Genomic DNA, 17,977 nt, shown 5'->3' with positions numbered 1-17,977 from the left:
ATATGAACTCAAAGACAGATCATTTGAAATTATCCAGGCAGAGTAACAAAAAGAAAAAAAGAATGAAAAAGAGTGAAGAAAGCCTATGGGAATTGGTAACATCATCAAGCAAAACAATATATGTATTTTGGGAGTCCCAGGTGAAGAGAGAAAGGGAAAGGGGCAAAAACCTTATTAAAAAAAATAATGACAGGAAACTTCCCAAAACTATAGAAGAAAATGATCATCCAGATCCATGAAGCCCAAAGAACTCCAAATAAATGAGCATAAAGAAGTCTTCACCAAGACACATTATAATCAAACCGCCAAAAGTCAAAGCTAGAGATAATTTTGACAGCAGCAAGAGAAAAGTGACTCTTTTCAAAAAATCCCCCCTTATCCCTGCGTAAGACTATCAGCAGATTTCTCAGCAGAAACTTTGTAGGCCTGGAGAGAGTGGGATATAGTCAAAGTGCCAAAAGGAAAAGAGAGCCCTGCCAACCAAGAATACTATCCTGGCAAAGCTGTCCCTCAGTAATGAAGGGGAGATCAAAACTTCCCAACACAAACAAAAGCTAAGGGAGTTCATCATCAGTAGACCTGTCTTTACAAGAAAGGCTAACAGGGGTTCTTCAATTTGAAGCAAAAATATATTAATTAACAACATAAAAACATATGAAGGTATAAAACTCATTGATAAAGGTAAGTATATGGTCAAATTCAGAATTCTCTAATATTTAATGATTGTGTGTAAGTCACTTTTAACTCTAGTATAAAAGTTAAAAGACAAAAGTATCAAAAAGAGCTGTAGCTACAATAAGTTGTTAATGGATAGACACACACAAAAATGTAAATTGTGACATCAATAATATAAAATGCATGTGGGGGTGAAGAGGTAAACATATATGCAATTCAAGTTATGAGTTTATTCAGTTAACCTTTGAACAACGAGGGTTTGAACTTTGTGGGTCTATATATAAGCTAATTTTCTTCTGCCTCTGCCATCCCTGAGACCGCAAGACAACCCCTCCTCAGACTACTCAACGTGAGGATGATGAGGATGATGACATTTATGATGATCCACTTCTACTTAATGAATAATAAATATATTTTTTTCTTTCTTCCTTTCCTTTTTTTCTTTCTTTTTTTTTTTAGACAGAGTCTCACTCTGTCACCCAGGCTGGAGTGCAGTGGCACCATCTTGGCTCACTGCAACCTCCACCTCCCAGGTTCAAGTGATTCTCCTGCCTCAGCCTCCCGAGTAGCTGGGACTACAGGCGCGTGCCACCATGACTGGCTAAGTTTTGTATTTTTAGTAGTGGTGTGGTGGCACATTCCTGTAATCCCAGCTACTCTGGAGGCTGAGGCAGGAGAATCACTTGAACCTTGGAGACAGAGGTTGCAGTGAGCTGAGATCACACACTGCACTCCAGCATGGGTGACAGAGAAAGACTCCATCTCAAAAAAAGGAATGTCACTATATAATGATAAAGGGGCTAATTCATCATGAGGATATAACAATTATAAATATACATCCACTCAATATTGGGGCACCTAAACAGAAAGCAAATATTAACAGAAAAGAGGGAAGAAATAGACAGCAGTGCAATAATAGTAGGGACCTGATTATCCATTTTCAATAACAGACAGATCATCCAGACAGAAAACAGACAGCAGTGCAATAATAGTAGGGACATGATTATCCATTTTCAATAACAGACAGATCATCCAGACCGAAAATCACTAAATCCTAGCCAAAGCAATTAGGTAAGAAAAAAAATCCAAATAGGAAAGGAAGACGTTCTCTGTTTGCAGATGACACAATCTTATATCTAGAAAACCCTAAAGACTCCGTAAAAAACCCGCTATAGCTAAACAAATTTAGTACAGTTGAGGATACAAAAATCAGTTGTGTCTCTAAACATTAACAACTATCCAAAAGAGAAGTTAAGAAAACAAATAAATTTACAATAGCATCAAAAAGAACAAAATACTTAAGTATAAATTTAACTGGGGTAGGGCCAGACATGGTGGCTCACACATGTAATCCCAGCACTTTGGGAGGCTGAGGCAGGCAGATCACGAGGTCAGGAGATCAAGACCATCCTGGCTAACATGGTGAAACCCTGTCTCTACTAGATATACAAAAAAATTAGCCAGGTGTGGTGGCGGGCGCCTGTAGTCCCAGCTACTCAGGAGGCTGAGGCAGGAGAATGGCGCGAACCCGGGAGGCAGAGCTTGCAGTGAGCCGAGATTGCGCCACTGCACTCCAGCCTGGGCAACAGAGCGAGATTCTGTCTCAAAAAAAAAAAAAAAAAAAAAAAATTTAACGGAGGTGGAAGATCTGTGTACTAACAACTATATAAAACATTGATTAAAGAAACTAAAGTAGACACAAATAAATGAAAAGATATCATATGTTCATGGATTGGAATAATTAACATTGTTAAAATATCCATACTACTCAGTGATCTAGAGATTCAATGCAACCCTTATCAAAATTCCAATGGCATTTTTCACATGTATAGAAAAAACACGCCGGGCGCAGTGGCTCATGCCTGTAATCCCAGCACTTTGGGAGGCCAAGGCAGGTGGATCACAAGGTCAAGAGATCGAGACCAGCCTGGACAACATGGTGAAACCTTGCCTCTACTAAAAATACAAAAATTAACCAGGTGTGGTGGCACATGCCTGTAGTCCCAGCTACTTGGGAGGCTGAGGCAGAAGAATTGCTTGAACCTGGGAGGTGGAGGTTGCAGTGAGCTGAGATCGCACCACTGCACTCCAGCCTGGCAACAGAGAGTGAGACTCTGTCTCAAAATAAATAAATAAATAAAAGAAAAAACAACTCTAAAATTTATATGGAACTACAAAAGACCCCAAACAGCCAAAGCAATCTTGAGAAAGAACAAAGCTGAAGGCATCACACTTCTTGATTTCAAACTACAGTTGGCCTGGAGTGGTGGCTCATGCCTGTAATCCCACCACTTTGGGAGGCTGAGGCGGGTGAATCAGTTGAGGCCAGGAGTTTGAGACCAGCCTGGCCAATGCAGAGAAACCCCATCTCTACTAAAAATACACAAATTAGCTGGGCATGGTGGCAGGCACCTGTAATCCCAGCTACTTGGGAGGCCAAGTCATGAGAATCACTTGAACCAGGGAGATGGAGGTTGCAGTGAGCCCAAATTGCGCTGTTATACTCCAGCCTGGGTGAGAGAGTGAGACTGTCTCAAAAAAACCAAACCAAACCAAAACAACTACAGTCACATGTCGCCAATGACAGCGATACATTCTGGGATATGTGTTGTTAGGCAATTTCATCATTGTTCAAACATCACAGAGTACACCTGCTACACACTTTGGCTGTATGGCATAGCCTATTACTCCTTGGCTACAAACCCATACAGCATGTTACTGTATTGAATATTCTAAGTACTTATAACACAGTGATATTTGTGTGTCTAAACATAGAAAAGGGATTTTTCAGCTCTATTATCTTATGCGTCCACTGTCGTATATATAGTCTTTCATTGACCAAAATGTCATCATGTGACACATGACTGTATATTACAAAGCTACATCAAAGCAGTCCGGTACTGGCATAAAAACAGATACATAGACATGGGGAACAGAACAGAGCCCAGAAATAAACCCACACATACACAGTCAACTAATATTTGACAAGGGCACCAAGAATACGCAGTGAGGAAAGGATAATGTTTTCAATAAACGGTGCTGGGAAAAATGGATCTCCAATGCAAAAGAATGGAACTGGATCCTTATCTTACACCATATACAAAAATCAACTCAAATGGATCAAAGGCTTAAATCTTTTAAGACCTGAAATCACAAAACACCTAGAAGAAAACGTAGGAAAAGAGTTCCTCAACATTGGTCTCGGAAATAACTTTTTGGATGTGAACCCAAAAGCACAGGCAACACAAGCGAAACTAAACAAATGGGATTACATCAAACTAAAAAGCTTCTGCGCAGGAGAGGAAAAAAAAAAATGAAGACAGCCTACCCAGTGGGAGAAAATGGTTGCAAACCATAGATCTAATGAGGTGTCACTATCCAAAATACGCTCATACCACTGAATAGCAAAACAAAAACAATAACCCACAAATAACAAAACCAAATAAAAAACCCCCAAAAATCTGATAAAAATTGGGCCAAAGGATGCATATAAACATTTCTCCAAAGCAAGCATGCAAATGCCCAACAGTTATACGAGATGTTCAACATCACTAATCATCAGGGAAATGAAAATCAAAACCACAATGAACTATCACCTTGCACCTGTTAGAATGGCTACTATTAAACACACAAAAGGGGAGTGTTGGCAAAGGCGTGGAGAAAAGGGAACCCACACCGTTTTCCTCACACGTGGTTGGTGGAAATGTAAATTGGCACAGCCATTATGGAAAGCAGTAGGGAAGCTCCTCAAAAAATTAAAAATAGAACTTCCATATGATCCGGTAATCCCACAACTGGGTATACACCTAAAAGAACTCAGTCACCATTTCAAAGAGACATCCGCATTCCCATGTTCATTTCAGCACTAGTCACAATAGCCAAGATACAGCATCAACCTAATGGATAAAGAAAATGTGGTATACGGGGCCGGGTGCGGTGGCTCACACCTGTAATCCCAGCACTTTGGGAGGCCAGGGTGGGCAGATCACTTGAGGTTGGGAGTTTGAGACCAGCCTGGCCAACAGGGTGAAACCCTGTCTCTACTAAAAGTACAAAAATTAGTCAGGCATGGTGGTGCATGCCTGTAATCTCAGCTACTTGGGAGGCTGAGGCTGGAGAATCGCTTGAACCCAGGAAGCCGAAGTTGCAGTGAGCTGAGATCGTGCCACTGCACTCCAGCATGGGAGACAGAGTGAGACTCCATCTCAAAAAAAAAAAAAAAAAAGAATGAAGCTGACCTGGCCCGTGGGACGCCTGCCACAGTGGGGAGAGGGGGAGGGTGCTGGCATCTCCCAGCTCACTCCTATACACTCTATTCAACCCTATAGGGATGCAGGTGCCTGGGTAATTTGGACACCCACCGACACCAAGCCCATCATCAATGCAGTTCTTGATACCGAAGCCCCTGAGCGCGGTCAATGACAGGACCTTCCCTCCTTCTGTTCTCCAGGTCTCCCACCCTCCACTGCCAATGCAGGTGGTGCGACAGGGAGCTAAGGCGGTCACCTGACCAAGCTGACGGAAACCAACCCGCCCTAAAGTTAAGGTAAATCTTGGCAGATGTACGCTAAGGCCTAGGCAATTTTTTACGAAGGAGGCAAAGGTGATTTGAATCAGTTTGCTTAATTATTTTTGTAAAAGTATATTTTAGATCTTTATAGAATGAGTTCTGCATTATGAATGCTTTCAAAAAATCTATTTTGAAACAATTATACACTTACAGAAAAGTTCCAAGAACACACTTCACCCGCATAAACCTCCCCAAGTTCTCCAGTGGTTAACATTCCACCTCCTGGGCGTTCTCTCTCTCTGGGGGTGAAGAGAATGAATCTTTCTTCCTAAATCATAGAGCTAAGTAGCCTTCTTTAAAAGGTAAAGGAAAGGTATAGACCTCAGTTTACCATCAAAGATTTTTTTTGAGTCAGAGGCTTGTTCTTTTGCCCAGGCTGGAGTGCAACGGCACAATCTCAGCTCACTAAAACCTCCCCCCACCGGGTTGAAGTTTCTCCTGCCTCAGCCTCCCGAGTAGCTGGGATTACAGGCACCTGCCACTACACCTGGCTAACTTTTGTATTTTTAGTAGAGACAGGGTTTTTGCCATGTTGGCCAGGCTGGTCTCGAACTCCTGACCTCAGGTGATCCACCCACCTTGGCCTCCCAAAGTGCTGGCATTATAGGTGTGAGCCACCATGCCCAGCCAAGCTGGTCTTTCAAAATAAACGTTCACTGTTACTCTAAACAAAATATAAAAAATAAATTTTATTTATACATTTCAATACATTAAAGTTTGTTCCTTATACCTTTAAAAATGAGATTCCCTGAAAAACAGCTGTTTAGTCATTCTATAGATTAGCAGTTCTTAACCTGCATTGTAAAGTCCACAAGTTCATACATAACACTGAGCACTAAGCATCCTGCAGTATTTTAAGTGTATTTTCAATTGCACTGTAATAAATTTCAAAAAACCCCCTATATATTTAAAAGCAATTCTGAATTCATAGCTTTTAATCAAGATGTACTCATTTACTATTTATACTAAATTACAATTACTATCTAACAGCCCATATATGTTGGGTTTTTGTTTTTGCTTTTGAGAGTTTCACTCTTGTTCCCAGGCTGGAGTACAATGGCACAATGTCCACTCACTGCAACATCCGCCTCCCAGGTTCAAGCGATTCTCCTGCCTCAGCCTCCCGAGTAGCTGGGATTACAGGTGCCTGCCACCATGCCCAGCTAATTTTTATATTTTTAGTAAAGACGGGGTTTTGCCGTGTTGGCCAGGCTGGTCTCGAACTCCTGACCTCAAGTGATCTGCCCGCCTCAACCTCCCAAAGTGCTGGGATTACAGGCGCGAGCCACCGTGCCCAGCCCCATATGTTGTTAAAATGAACAGACTTACAGGCAAACTGCCATATACTAAATGCAAACCGTAGCTAATAATTTAAGTCATAAATATACTCTCTAGCAAAGAAAGGTATATTTGTTTTAATAATAAAATATAAAAATGGGATGGTTTATAGAAACTCATCTTCTGCAGAAAAATCAGCTTCAATTCTCTACCTCAAACAAGGGTTACTGCGTATGGTACATAATGAAATTAGGAGGTGCCACTGTCATGATAATTTTTCCCAATCTTAGTAGCTGCACCCCTATTAATTCCCATTAACATCACTTACGTTAGCACCACTCAAATGTGGGGCATTCACAGGCGGCCAGGGGTCCTCTTGGTCTGTGGGGTTGAGGGTTTGCATCAGAATGCAAATCAACCGTGGCGTGAAGCACAATTTAGTTCAACTGACTTTTTTTCTTCACAGTAAGACCTTCTTGAGGAAGGAAGCAGTGTGTTGATTTATACCTTAGCCCAAGCTCCTTATTTCACTATCAAGCTACACGTCCAGTAGAACTGATGTTATATCCCAATCACCACCCAGCAAAGACGCTCTTGTTAAAAAGCTCCTTAACAAAGGGAAGATTTTCACTTAATTCACGCTTCTCTTAGTACCTATCACCTTATTTGTCCTCTAAATTCAGAACCTGCTAGAAGACGTAGGGTTTCAATCTGGCCTCGGGTTGAATGATGTTGCTGAATGTAGGGTTAGAAGTCTGTAGGGATGACACAGTCTGTGCTGCTTTCCGTTACTTTCTGTATTCAGTTGTTCATGTTGCTTGCACATGCTTCAAAGCTTAAATCATTAGTTTAGGGATATGCACAGATACTGATGACTTCACATCACGATTTCCAAACACAAACTGCCATAGGGTAGAGCTAAAATAAAATCTGATGCCAGGCACGGGGGCTCACACCTATAATCCCTGTGTTTGGGAGGCCAAGGCAAGAGGATCACTTGAGGCCAGGAGTTCAAGTCCAGCCTGCATAACATAGGGAGATCTTGTCTCTATTGCTTGTGGTCCTAGCTATGCACGAGGCTGAGGCAAAAGGATTGCCTCAGTCCAGGAATTTGATGCTGCGGTAACTACGATCGTGCCACTGCACTCCGGCCTGGGTGACAGAGTGAGCCTGTCTCTCTTAAAAAGTAAATAAATAATATCTGAAAGTGCCACAAACGGGGCGTTTTGCACAGGAGTGGCATCACCAGCACCTGTGCCCATCTGCCCAACGGGACGACTCTGAAGAGGACAGAGACTGCTGGACAGATGAGTTTTGGACATATATAACTTCTCAATGTCTATTCTGCATTCACATCTTAGTGACTTTTTTCAACAATCAAAGGTAAGATTTAAATCGAGTCATAGCATCTGAGAGAGAAAAGCAAAACTGAAGGGCTGAGAAAACAATAAACATTTGGGTATCTGCAATACACGCTGGTATCTAGGGACATTTCTGCTTCGTCACAGAATCAGTTTTCCATACTTAGTGAGTGGGGTGTGTTTGTTTCTCTCACTAGATAAATGTTAATTCTTTGCAGGAGTAACTATATTTTCTTCATGTTTACATCTCCAAATCCTTGCAAGCAAGTAGCACCTATTAACAGTCAAATAACTACTGTTTGGTGACCTCAGAGTTGTTCAAGAAAGTACATTTACAATTTGGAATTAGTGAGGAGATGAATACCCTCAACTGTGTGAGAATGTTACATGAATGATGAAAAGCACCTGTCTGCATTATAGTGTACATAAGGCCATATCCACAGGGCTTATGTCGACTGACCTTGCCAAAGTTCAACTGCAACCCAAATACTTAATATCAAGAATCACATTTAAGCTGGGTGTGGTGGCTCATGCCTGTAATCTCAGCACTTTGGGAGGCTGAGGCGGGTGGATCACCTGAGGTCAGGAGTTCAAGACCAGCCTTGCCAACATGGTGAAACCCGTCTCTACTAAAATACAAAAATTAGCTGGGCATGGTGGTGTGTGCCTGTAGTCCCAGCTATTAGGAAGGCTGAGGCAGGAGAATTGCTTGAATCCGGGAGGTGGAGGTTGCAGTGAGCCGAGATTACAGGACACTGCACTCCAGCCTGGGTGACAGAGCAAGACTCCGTCTCAAAAAAAGAATCACATTTAAGTGATGGTTTTTGAACTTTTAACCAATATTTTAAAAAGGTAAAAACCTCATCAATTTCTTTATAACTGCACCCTCTAGTGGCCTATTTTATCTATTAATTTTTTTTTTTTTTGACAGTCTGTCAAAGTCTCACTGTCCAGCCCAGGCTGGAGTACAGTGGTACAATCTTGGCTCACTGCAGCCTCTACCTCCAGGGTTCAAGCAATTCTTGTGCCTCAGCCACCTCAGTAGCTGGTATTACCAGCATGTGCCATCATGCCTTGGTAATTTTTGTATTTTTAGTAGAGACAGGGTTTTGCCCAGGCTGTTTTCAAATTCCTGGCCTCTAGTGATCCGCCTGCTTTGGCCTCACAAAGTGCTGGGATTACAGGGGTGAGCCATCACGCTCGGCCATATCTATTAAAAATTTTAAGACAATCACACACACCAGCCTCACTGCTTAGAGAACCCTGTCCAGTGTGCCTGACCCCTTTTCCCTCCCTGCTTCTCCTCTCACCCCCAAGATATAGTTATTTGAATAAAACCTTAGATCAAAAAATTATCTCAAAATAGAATACAGTAACAGAATGATACAGCTCTACCAAACGTTCACACGCAGGCAACAGAATAAGCCTTTGGGTTTACAAAGGACATTTTACAGTCAAAGGGCCACCTGCCCTCCTTCTGTCCCTGACTACATTCTCAGGGAAGCTTTTCCTTGCAGACACCTGGTTGCAAGGTCAGCTCTCGCTCTCAGCATGTTGGCTTCGTCGGCGCTTCTGTGGGCCTGTGCGTTCTTTAGCAAGAAGTGGCTGATGAAAAGCTTCAAACCCTCACGTAACATCCCCAGCTTTGGGTTGTCAGATACTCTGGAAAGGAATCGTATAAACACATGTCAGGGCTGAGCTGGCCTCTCCTAGATCTCAATCCTGGGTATCTCACATAGTGAGACATAACCAGTTTCTTTTAAAAACAGAATTCTCAATTAAGAACTTCTGAACATATTTTATTATTAACAATCATTGTTAGTTTGCTAGTAGACAAGTTTCTATTCCCCAGATCTAATGCATACTAGCTTAAAAATAAAACCGAAAAGATTGATTAAGCTACACATATAGTACAACCTTGTGTTTCTAAATCAACACAAGTGAAAACAATCTCTTCATTTCTCCTCCATGTCTCATCAGAAAGGGTGGGGTACATACCTTGTGAAAATTAAACTGAGGTCTTCAACTTCTGTTTCCATTAATAGGATACTTAATACTTTTCGTAAAAAATGGACTCTGGGTTTGTCCAATTCACTGAATTCGACTACCTAATGGTCAGGACATAGAGAAAAATAAAGTTACACTGACTTAGTCAACTTTTCAATAATTTGTAATATAGTTAATTAGAGTAAAAATTAATCTCCCCCCTTCCCCCACTCTACCCCTGATTTAAGAAGCTATTTCCAGAGCTAAGAAATGAACACCTGTTGGCGAGGATGTGGGCCTTGGGAATCCCTATACGGTGCTGGCAGAGGTGTGGCTGGCCCCAGCCACCGTTGAGAACAACTCAGCAGTGTAAATGGAATTCCCGGGGCATACACCTTATGAATCAGAAATTCAGTATCTAGAACTGAACCGTAAATTACCTCCATTCCCAAAAGTACCTATCCCCTAATTAAAACTATATATATAAAAAATTTGCTTCTAGATGACTAATCCATATATATCTCTTTCCTAGAAAACTATCAAAAAATCAGAAATAACTTAAACATGGATCAGTAGGATAAATAAGTATGTAAACTGAGGCATACGTATACAATAGGATGCTACCCAGAACAGACTCACGGGCGCCAACGTGGACCCACTGCAATCTTAGCTGAATGTCAGCAAGCTAGAGGAGGGGACTAAACGCATGGTGACGGGAATGCTACCCACAAGGAGGTGAGCAGCCAAACACCATCACAGGCGCTTGCAGACCTGAGGACGTGGCGAGACCACAAAAGCACAGCAGAAACACAGAGAAACTTGGAATGAGAGCAGCCTGGGGGTGCGGGGGGGGCGGGCATCTCTAAAGCTCTACACCTGAGGGTGTGCTCCTGCCACGCCTCTCCCGCTCATCGGTGGTAGCATCCATGCTGTTTCAGGATGAGCGCGATGCCTGGGCGAGCGAAAGGCAAGGCAGGGGAGCGGAGGGGGAGCAAGGCCTCCTCCATGAGCTCAGTTATTCCAGTTGTCAGGATTTGGCATAAGGCTCGGTGCCCTCATTTTCAGTACAGTGGCCAAACTTGGATACCACACAGCAAGGGACGCAGGGTGAACTGGAGCGGGCATGCTGATGAACTGCACACGACACACAGAAACACACGGGAAGCTGCGGCTGCGGCTGTCTTGTGGGTCTGGGCCACTGCAGTAAATGCCCCTCAACTATCTCTGCTTTTCACTTCCCTTTGCCCCCGAGGCACTCCAAATTTTTTTAGGCTATTCAGAGTCTGTTGGTCCCACCATCCAAGCCTTACAGGCCCACATTGAACCCCAACTCCATCTGATAAGATGTCTAGGTTTCAGCCAGCTGCAGTGGCTCACACCTGCAATATTAGCACTTTGGGAGGCTCAGGAGGGCAGATCACAAGGTCAGGAGTTCCAGACCTGCCTTGCCAACATGGTGAAATCCCGTCTCTAGCAAAAATACAAAAATTAGGTGGGTGTGGTGGCATGAGCCTGTAATCCCAGCTACTTGGGAAGCTGAGGCAGGAGAATCGCTTGAATCCGGGAGGCAGAGGTTGCAGAGATCGCACCACTGCACTCCAGCCTGGGCGACAGAGCAACACTCCATCTTGGGGAAAAAAAAAAAAGATGTTTGTGTTTCATGGTCCACTGCAAAGTCCCAAAACACAGCAGGGCAGGAGAAAGTCTACAGTTTTAAAACATCTTACATCAAAGTGAGCAAACTCACCTCACCTCTAAGGAGACCAGGCCCTACTTTGTCCACCCTTCTCCTCACTAACAGTGACCAGTTCAGGATTTTATAATTAGGACCAGCAAATTAACCTCAAACTCCAAAACAGATTCATTCAGATTAGCAAAGGAACTGCAGCGGTGCCTTAATTTACCAGATCAATTTGTAGCGCATGTTAGTCTGGCCGTTTTCTGTGCTGGCTAGGATAACGCAAGCACTTTTCAGATGAATCAGAACTGAAGAAAACACGCTGGTAAAACAGGACCTGATGTAAACAGTTACACTTCCATTTCCATTTTTCATACATTACACGAACCTTTCAATATTTTCATACGTTACACGAACCTTTCAATATTTTCATACGTTACACGAACCTTTAAGATAGAAAGGGAAAGCGATTTTGTCTTCAACAAGTGGGCCACCAGATGAACCAAATTAGAGAAATTCGTAGCTGGCAAGTTTTCCAAGTCCCGAAATTTGTCCCATATGCTGAACTGGAAAGTCATCTAGTATCACAGTTAAAAGGAGAAAAAAGGTAAACGGCCACAAATTATTATATCACTAACAACATAACCTAAATGTATTTTCTTATTATCTTATTTTTAATATTCTAAACATCAAGACTTTTAGTGGTGGCCTCACTGTTCTTTCCTATAGAGCACAGTCCCAAACAGCTTCACAAGAATCTCTTTCTGGTGCAGTTTTTCCCCCAAATCAGCAGATACCAACAGAACATTCTAAGGAAAAGTCCACAGCGAGGGGCATCAGAACAGACTGGTGCACTGTAAACCGACGAGCACCCTGGCCACACTGCCTGCATCTGTGGCAGAAGCAGGCGACATGAGGACACGGTGGACCCTTGACACTCCCCTCTAGCCCTCCCACTTCCGCTCCCAGTGAACGTGGCCTGGCAGCCAGCGTGGACCAGGTGACGGGGATATCAGGGGCCTCCTGACTTGGAGAACTCCTTTGCAGGTGGGTTGAGCCAGGCAGCATGTGTAGAAAAAACAGTACAGCGGATGTAACTGGTGCCTCCGCACTAAGCTACCTGAAATCTCCTTTCATATTCACAGAATTTGCTAGCCAGGAAAGCATAGAAGGGATTGTAAGTTTTCTCTTGAAGGCAGCAATCCATGAGAACGTGAATGATTTCTCTCTCTTGCTGATCCTTAAGTCCAAGCCTAGAAAACAGAACAGCAATGACTGGAACATCGCTTGACTTCCAAAGTTTAATGGCTGATACCTTTCAGGGGAACACCTTCCTGCCTGGAAGGGTCTGGTTAGAGGCAAGCCACGTAAAGGAGGTGGAGGCAGTGGCAGACACCAGCTAGGGGCCCAGCCCCGTCACAAACTCTCTGGTCCTCAGCTTCTCCTACAATGTGGCAAAATGTCAGAGGAGACAAGACCATCTAGGGGGTCCCCCGCCAGCTGCAAAAGTCGACAGCTGTACCCGGCTGACAATAAACTGACTCAATCATGTGTGCCCTTAGAGCTGGTTCCTGCTATGGCAATGACTTCACGTTCTTTTTTTTTTTTTTTGAGACAGTCTTGCTCTGTCACCCAGGCTGGAGTGCAGTGGCATGACTTCAGCTCACTATAACCTCCATCTCTCAAGTTCAAGTGATTCTTGTGCCTCAGCCTCCCGAGTAGCTGGGATTACAGGTGCCACCACCACCCCCAGCTAATTTTTGTATTTTTAGTAGAGATGGGGTTTCACCATGTTGGCCAGGCTGCTCTTGAACTCCTGACCTCAGGTGATCCACCCACCTCGGCCTCCCAAAGTGCTGGGATTACAGGCACGAGCCACGGTGCCTACCGTCGTTTGTAAAACTTGAGTTAGGGCTCACACACAGTAAAATCTATCCTTTGTAGTGTAGAGTCCTGAGTGTGGATAAGCCCATATGGTCAGGTCACCACCGGCAATGCCGAAACAGAACTCTCCATCACCCACGAGAACCTGGGGCCGTGAGCCACCCTTGCCGTGGGCCACTGCTAAACTGCTTCTGTCCCTCTAGTTTTGCCTCTGCCTATGTCACACAGATTCGGGGCAGGGTGGCTTCCTGCACGGCAGAATACACTCGAGTCACCATGATCTTGGGGCCTTGGGAGTTTGCCCCTCGTGATGCCAAGTAGTAAGTATCCCTTAGACGGCGTCTCATGGTTTATCCTTTCCCCAACTGAGGGGCATGTGGGCTGCTTCCAGTTTCTGGTGAGATCCGAATACGGCTGAGGCTGCCGCCTCTGCACAGAGGCAGACACTCTGTACCTCAGGAGAGAAGCACCAGCTCCACTGCAAACAGCACAGCCCCACGGAGAGCACTCAGGTGAAGGCGGTGCAAGGGGCTCAGGTGAAGGCAGCACAGGCAGCCCAACCAACCAACTGAGTTTTGGCTGCATTGATTATCAATTCATGTGGATTAAAAGCTCAGATTCATAACTCATGATTTTGATGAATAACAATGGGAAAAACTATTGTTTAATACATGTAGTTTGATAGACCAAAATTTTCAAAACATGAAGTCAACCAGAGGAAAAATAAAAGTCCTTCCGACTACAAAGGATAAGCTAGACCCGCTGACTAGAGAATAAGAGCTCTCCTCAAAAGAGCCCTTTTAGAGACAAAGGGTAACTAGGGAGACGGGATGTTTTCAGCAAAACAGCAAGGCCACAGAGAGGCAAAGGAAGCCCAGGACTTCCACTTCAACTAGAAACCCCAGTTTAGAAAATAAAACCCTAATTATCAGAATCCTAAAAGGAACCATGTTCTCCCTGTATTTCATCCTAGTTTGAAGCAAATAAAAGAATATGTATTAACAATACATTGTTTAGAAGTACCTCATAAAACTACACAGGTACGTTTAAATTTTTTTTTTTTTTAATGAGATGGGGTCTCAGTATGTTGCCCAGGCTGGTCTTGAACTACTGGGCTAAAGTGATCCTCCTGTCTCAGCCTTCTAAGTAGCTGGGATTATAGGATCTTTAAAATCTTATTACAACTAATTATAGAAACTACACCAGGAAGTTTTAAATGAAGAATCAGAATAGCTTTATTATGAAGATTTATGTATTTTTAAGCAATTCATGACAACCAACAGCCACTGACAAGGTTATCTGATACTTTCAGTCAAAACTCCCCAGTCTCCAGCCTGAGCAACATGGCAAGACCCTGTCTCAAAAAAAAAAACCCCAAACCCCCAATCTTTATATATCATAAAATGTTCTAATGAGGAACTACTAGAGGCAAATTAATAGGAACAAGATGACTAACCCAGAGATGCACGAATCCAACAGTGTGAGCGGATGGTCATGAGAACAGCCCAGTCCTCCCTAAGCAGCATCAGACTCAGTCGCCCAAAACTCAAAAAGCAAATAAACTTACTTATTTTACAGCATCTCATTAATAGGTCAAAATGTGCACACAAATGCTTACTTCAGAAGCTTTTCAAAAGCATCCAAAAAATCTTCACTTGTCATTATTGTGCAGAATATGTTTCTCCGGACGTCCGTGTTCATCCTCTGCTTCCGGGCGAGTTCTAGGATCTTTGAGCTGACCTGGAAGCACGACGAATGGACAAGTCATATGCATATCTCCATGCAAACTGCTTCCCAAGAGATGCCAAACCGTGCTTCAGTGTCACTGAATAGAACTGTGAGGTCTACGTGGGCGGATGAGCGTCGGCACCAAGTCCACTCTCGGGCAACGCCCCTCTGTGCAAGGGGAACACACAGTGAAGCCACAGCCGCTGGGGGAGAAAACACTCATGTGGGAGGCTTCTCAGTAGCAGTTCAACCTCGGGGCAAGCGGCGATGAATGAAGCAGAGAACCAGTGACTGGCAGGGCCTGGGGAGCCATAACCATGAGGGACACAGAATCTGGGACAGGGAAGGACATGCGGGGATGACGAGGGAGGTCTGGATGAAACAATGTGAAATCCACAGCCTGTAGCCTAGAATGCACAGCCCAGGGGGGCAGCCTGAGGGACCTCAGCAATGGGCTCCTGCCCCATGAGTGTTCAGGTCCTCATGCACTCCCCTGCCCCGTGCCATTCAACTTTTAGATATTTTAAAGTCCAATAAAAAGATACAACAGAAATGGAATAATTATATCACAATGTAATATTAATAGCAATTTCTGTAAGGCCTCCAAATAAACCTTGTACATTTCAGTCACCATTCAACAGTAAGAGAGCTGCTCCAGGTAAAGCTGGGACCACACACCACACAGTGAGGTGCCACTGCCTGGCAGCCTTGAGCATGGGTGTCCCTACCGTCCCCACAAGCTGCTTCTGCAGGTGCGTATGGTGACTGTTGTCGATCATCGGCGCCCCACTCCAGGCGGACCCCACAATCCACCAGCGACCCGTCCGCTCCGCATTCAAGACGCTGTCCCAAGAGACGCGAAGCTGAGTCTCAGAACCTGAGCCGGCGTTGCGGACCTGATAAAGAGAGAAGAGCTAATAAAATGCTTCTCATTGGTTCATATTCCATCCTTCCATCACTGATGGCTTTTTGTTTTTGACCATGACATTTCTGGTGCATGAATACTGGAATGGGTCACTGGCAATTGGGACGATTAGCCTGTTTGGAAAAATGCCAAAACTAGCAGTAAACTCAGTGCTTTGTGTTTGAGACTCCATCACCCCAAACACGCTGTGTTTGGAAAGCCGTCCCAACAGGGGAGAGTGACAGAGCTGCCTCAGGCTCAGTGGCAGGTGAGCACACGCCTGGAAGAGCCTGGGTCAACAATGATTTGGACTTGAGATGACAGGGGCTGAACGACTCACTCCGACAGAGAGGCTGCCCCAGTCTCCATCCTGGCTGCATGTCAGAGAGAGTCAAAGGACCTACATCATCCCAATTTCCTTGGTCTGGGTGGGGACTTGGCCTTCTCTGAAAGCATTTGATGATCCAATGGTGCAGCCCAAGTTTAGTACCTGGGGTGAGGCAAAGAGGATGCTCGCCCAACGTGGGCTTCCCCACACACAGACATTCTGCACGAGCACGCCCAGACCACTGGGAGAGCCCCCGAGGAAAACCGAGCCGCGTTCACTCTGCCTCTGAGCACTCTCACTCACCAGACACCCCCTGGCTTGCAGGTCTGACTATTTCTTGATTTTCACAACAGGCTCATGCTGACACGGAAGGTCTGAGCAAAGCAGAATTGAAAGTTCCTTGACTCACCAAAGCTCTCTGCAGTTTCCTCAGCTTCTCCACGGGCTCAGGGTCATAGCCTGGAATTTTGCGCATGTCATTATTCTTCAGGGCCAACATCGTCTCGAGCATAAACCGCATCTTCAAGAAAAACGAAAAAATTGAAAGTCCATCATTTCAAACAGTCTAAACGGCCCATTCAAGTTGGCAAGAAATCTACCACACCTGATGCACATGGCCACCACTGCCACGATACAAAGTCAGGACAGCCTTTAGGTAGAGACGGTCTAAACTAGTCTCAGCCGCTTACTCAGGGCTACATAATACTTCAAAATGGAAATGTGTCCCCCAGCGTCAAGTGGGAACCCAAACTCCCCAGAGATCTCACTCTTCCCTTCTGCTCGCCACACACCTCACCCTTCCGCACCGTCCATACCTCCTCGGCTGCCCCGGCCCCTACTGCACTCCTGCCCCTGCCCTGGCCCCCGGCGACCTGCTCTGGACATCCGCTCTCCTACCCCTGGCCTTGTAATTTTTTTAACTTTAAAACTGGAAGTAATGTCATACTTACAGAAAAGTTGCAAGAACAGCACAAAGAATTCCCACATACCCTCTGAGATGTCCCCAAATGTCAACTTCTTGTTGATACAGAATTCACATAGCATAAAACTCACTCATGTAAGGTATATAATTATGTGGCTTTTAATACATTCAGAGTTGTGCAACTATCACCACAATCAATTTCAGAACTTTCTCATCACCCCAGAAGAGAAACTCCAAGCCCATTAACAACCTTCCCCATTTCCCCAACCCCCCAGCCAGCTCCCCAGCCCTAGGCGGCCACTAATGTACTTTCTGTCTCTTCTCCATTTGAAACCACCATTGAACCTGCTGCTCCCATTCCCTTCTCCAGCCCCCTCCTCTTCAGACTGGCTTCTCCGGGGACCAGGATAAGCCAGTCAGGACCGCCATCACAATTCAGCCCAAAACACAAATCCCTTCCTCCTCTTGCTGGTCCTCAGCATCCCACACGGGCGTGAATTCTTCCTGGGGACACTAGGGTTCCCTGGCTCCTGGGACCATCCTCATTTCCTTCTCACCTGCCAGCTCTCCCTCCTGCCTGCAGCTAGATGTCAGTGCTCCTTAACCTGAAGGTCCTCTTCACAGCCCACCTGCTGCCAGGCAAGGCCACCCACTTCCATAGCT

The 17,977-nt window shown here is 44.7% G+C and overlaps 1 protein-coding gene across 1 annotated transcript in view; it reads right to left on the bottom strand.

The window, feature by feature from the left end:
- Positions 1 to 885: 885 nt before the first annotated feature.
- NOM1 (nucleolar protein with MIF4G domain 1) overlaps positions 886 to 17,977 on the bottom strand; it is a 29,749-nt gene continuing 12,657 nt past the window's right edge. The window contains exons 5-11 of the mRNA XM_054493931.2: positions 16,802 to 16,912; positions 15,889 to 16,056; positions 15,051 to 15,172; positions 12,669 to 12,801; positions 11,995 to 12,126; positions 9,883 to 9,992; positions 886 to 9,546 (exon numbers count right to left, since the gene is read on the bottom strand). Of these exons, the coding sequence (XP_054349906.2) occupies positions 9,372 to 9,546; positions 9,883 to 9,992; positions 11,995 to 12,126; positions 12,669 to 12,801; positions 15,051 to 15,172; positions 15,889 to 16,056; positions 16,802 to 16,912 (951 nt within the window). The 3' untranslated portion in view covers positions 886 to 9,371. The remainder of the gene's footprint in view (positions 9,547 to 9,882; positions 9,993 to 11,994; positions 12,127 to 12,668; positions 12,802 to 15,050; positions 15,173 to 15,888; positions 16,057 to 16,801; positions 16,913 to 17,977) is intronic.

The sequence above is a fragment of the Pongo pygmaeus genome, chromosome 6, assembly GCF_028885625.2.
Source record: "Pongo pygmaeus isolate AG05252 chromosome 6, NHGRI_mPonPyg2-v2.0_pri, whole genome shotgun sequence".
In the NCBI taxonomy this organism is placed as follows: domain Eukaryota; kingdom Metazoa; phylum Chordata; class Mammalia; order Primates; family Hominidae; genus Pongo; species Pongo pygmaeus.
Note: the sequence above shows the minus strand (reverse complement) of the source record. Positions and strands in the feature narration are given on the sequence as shown.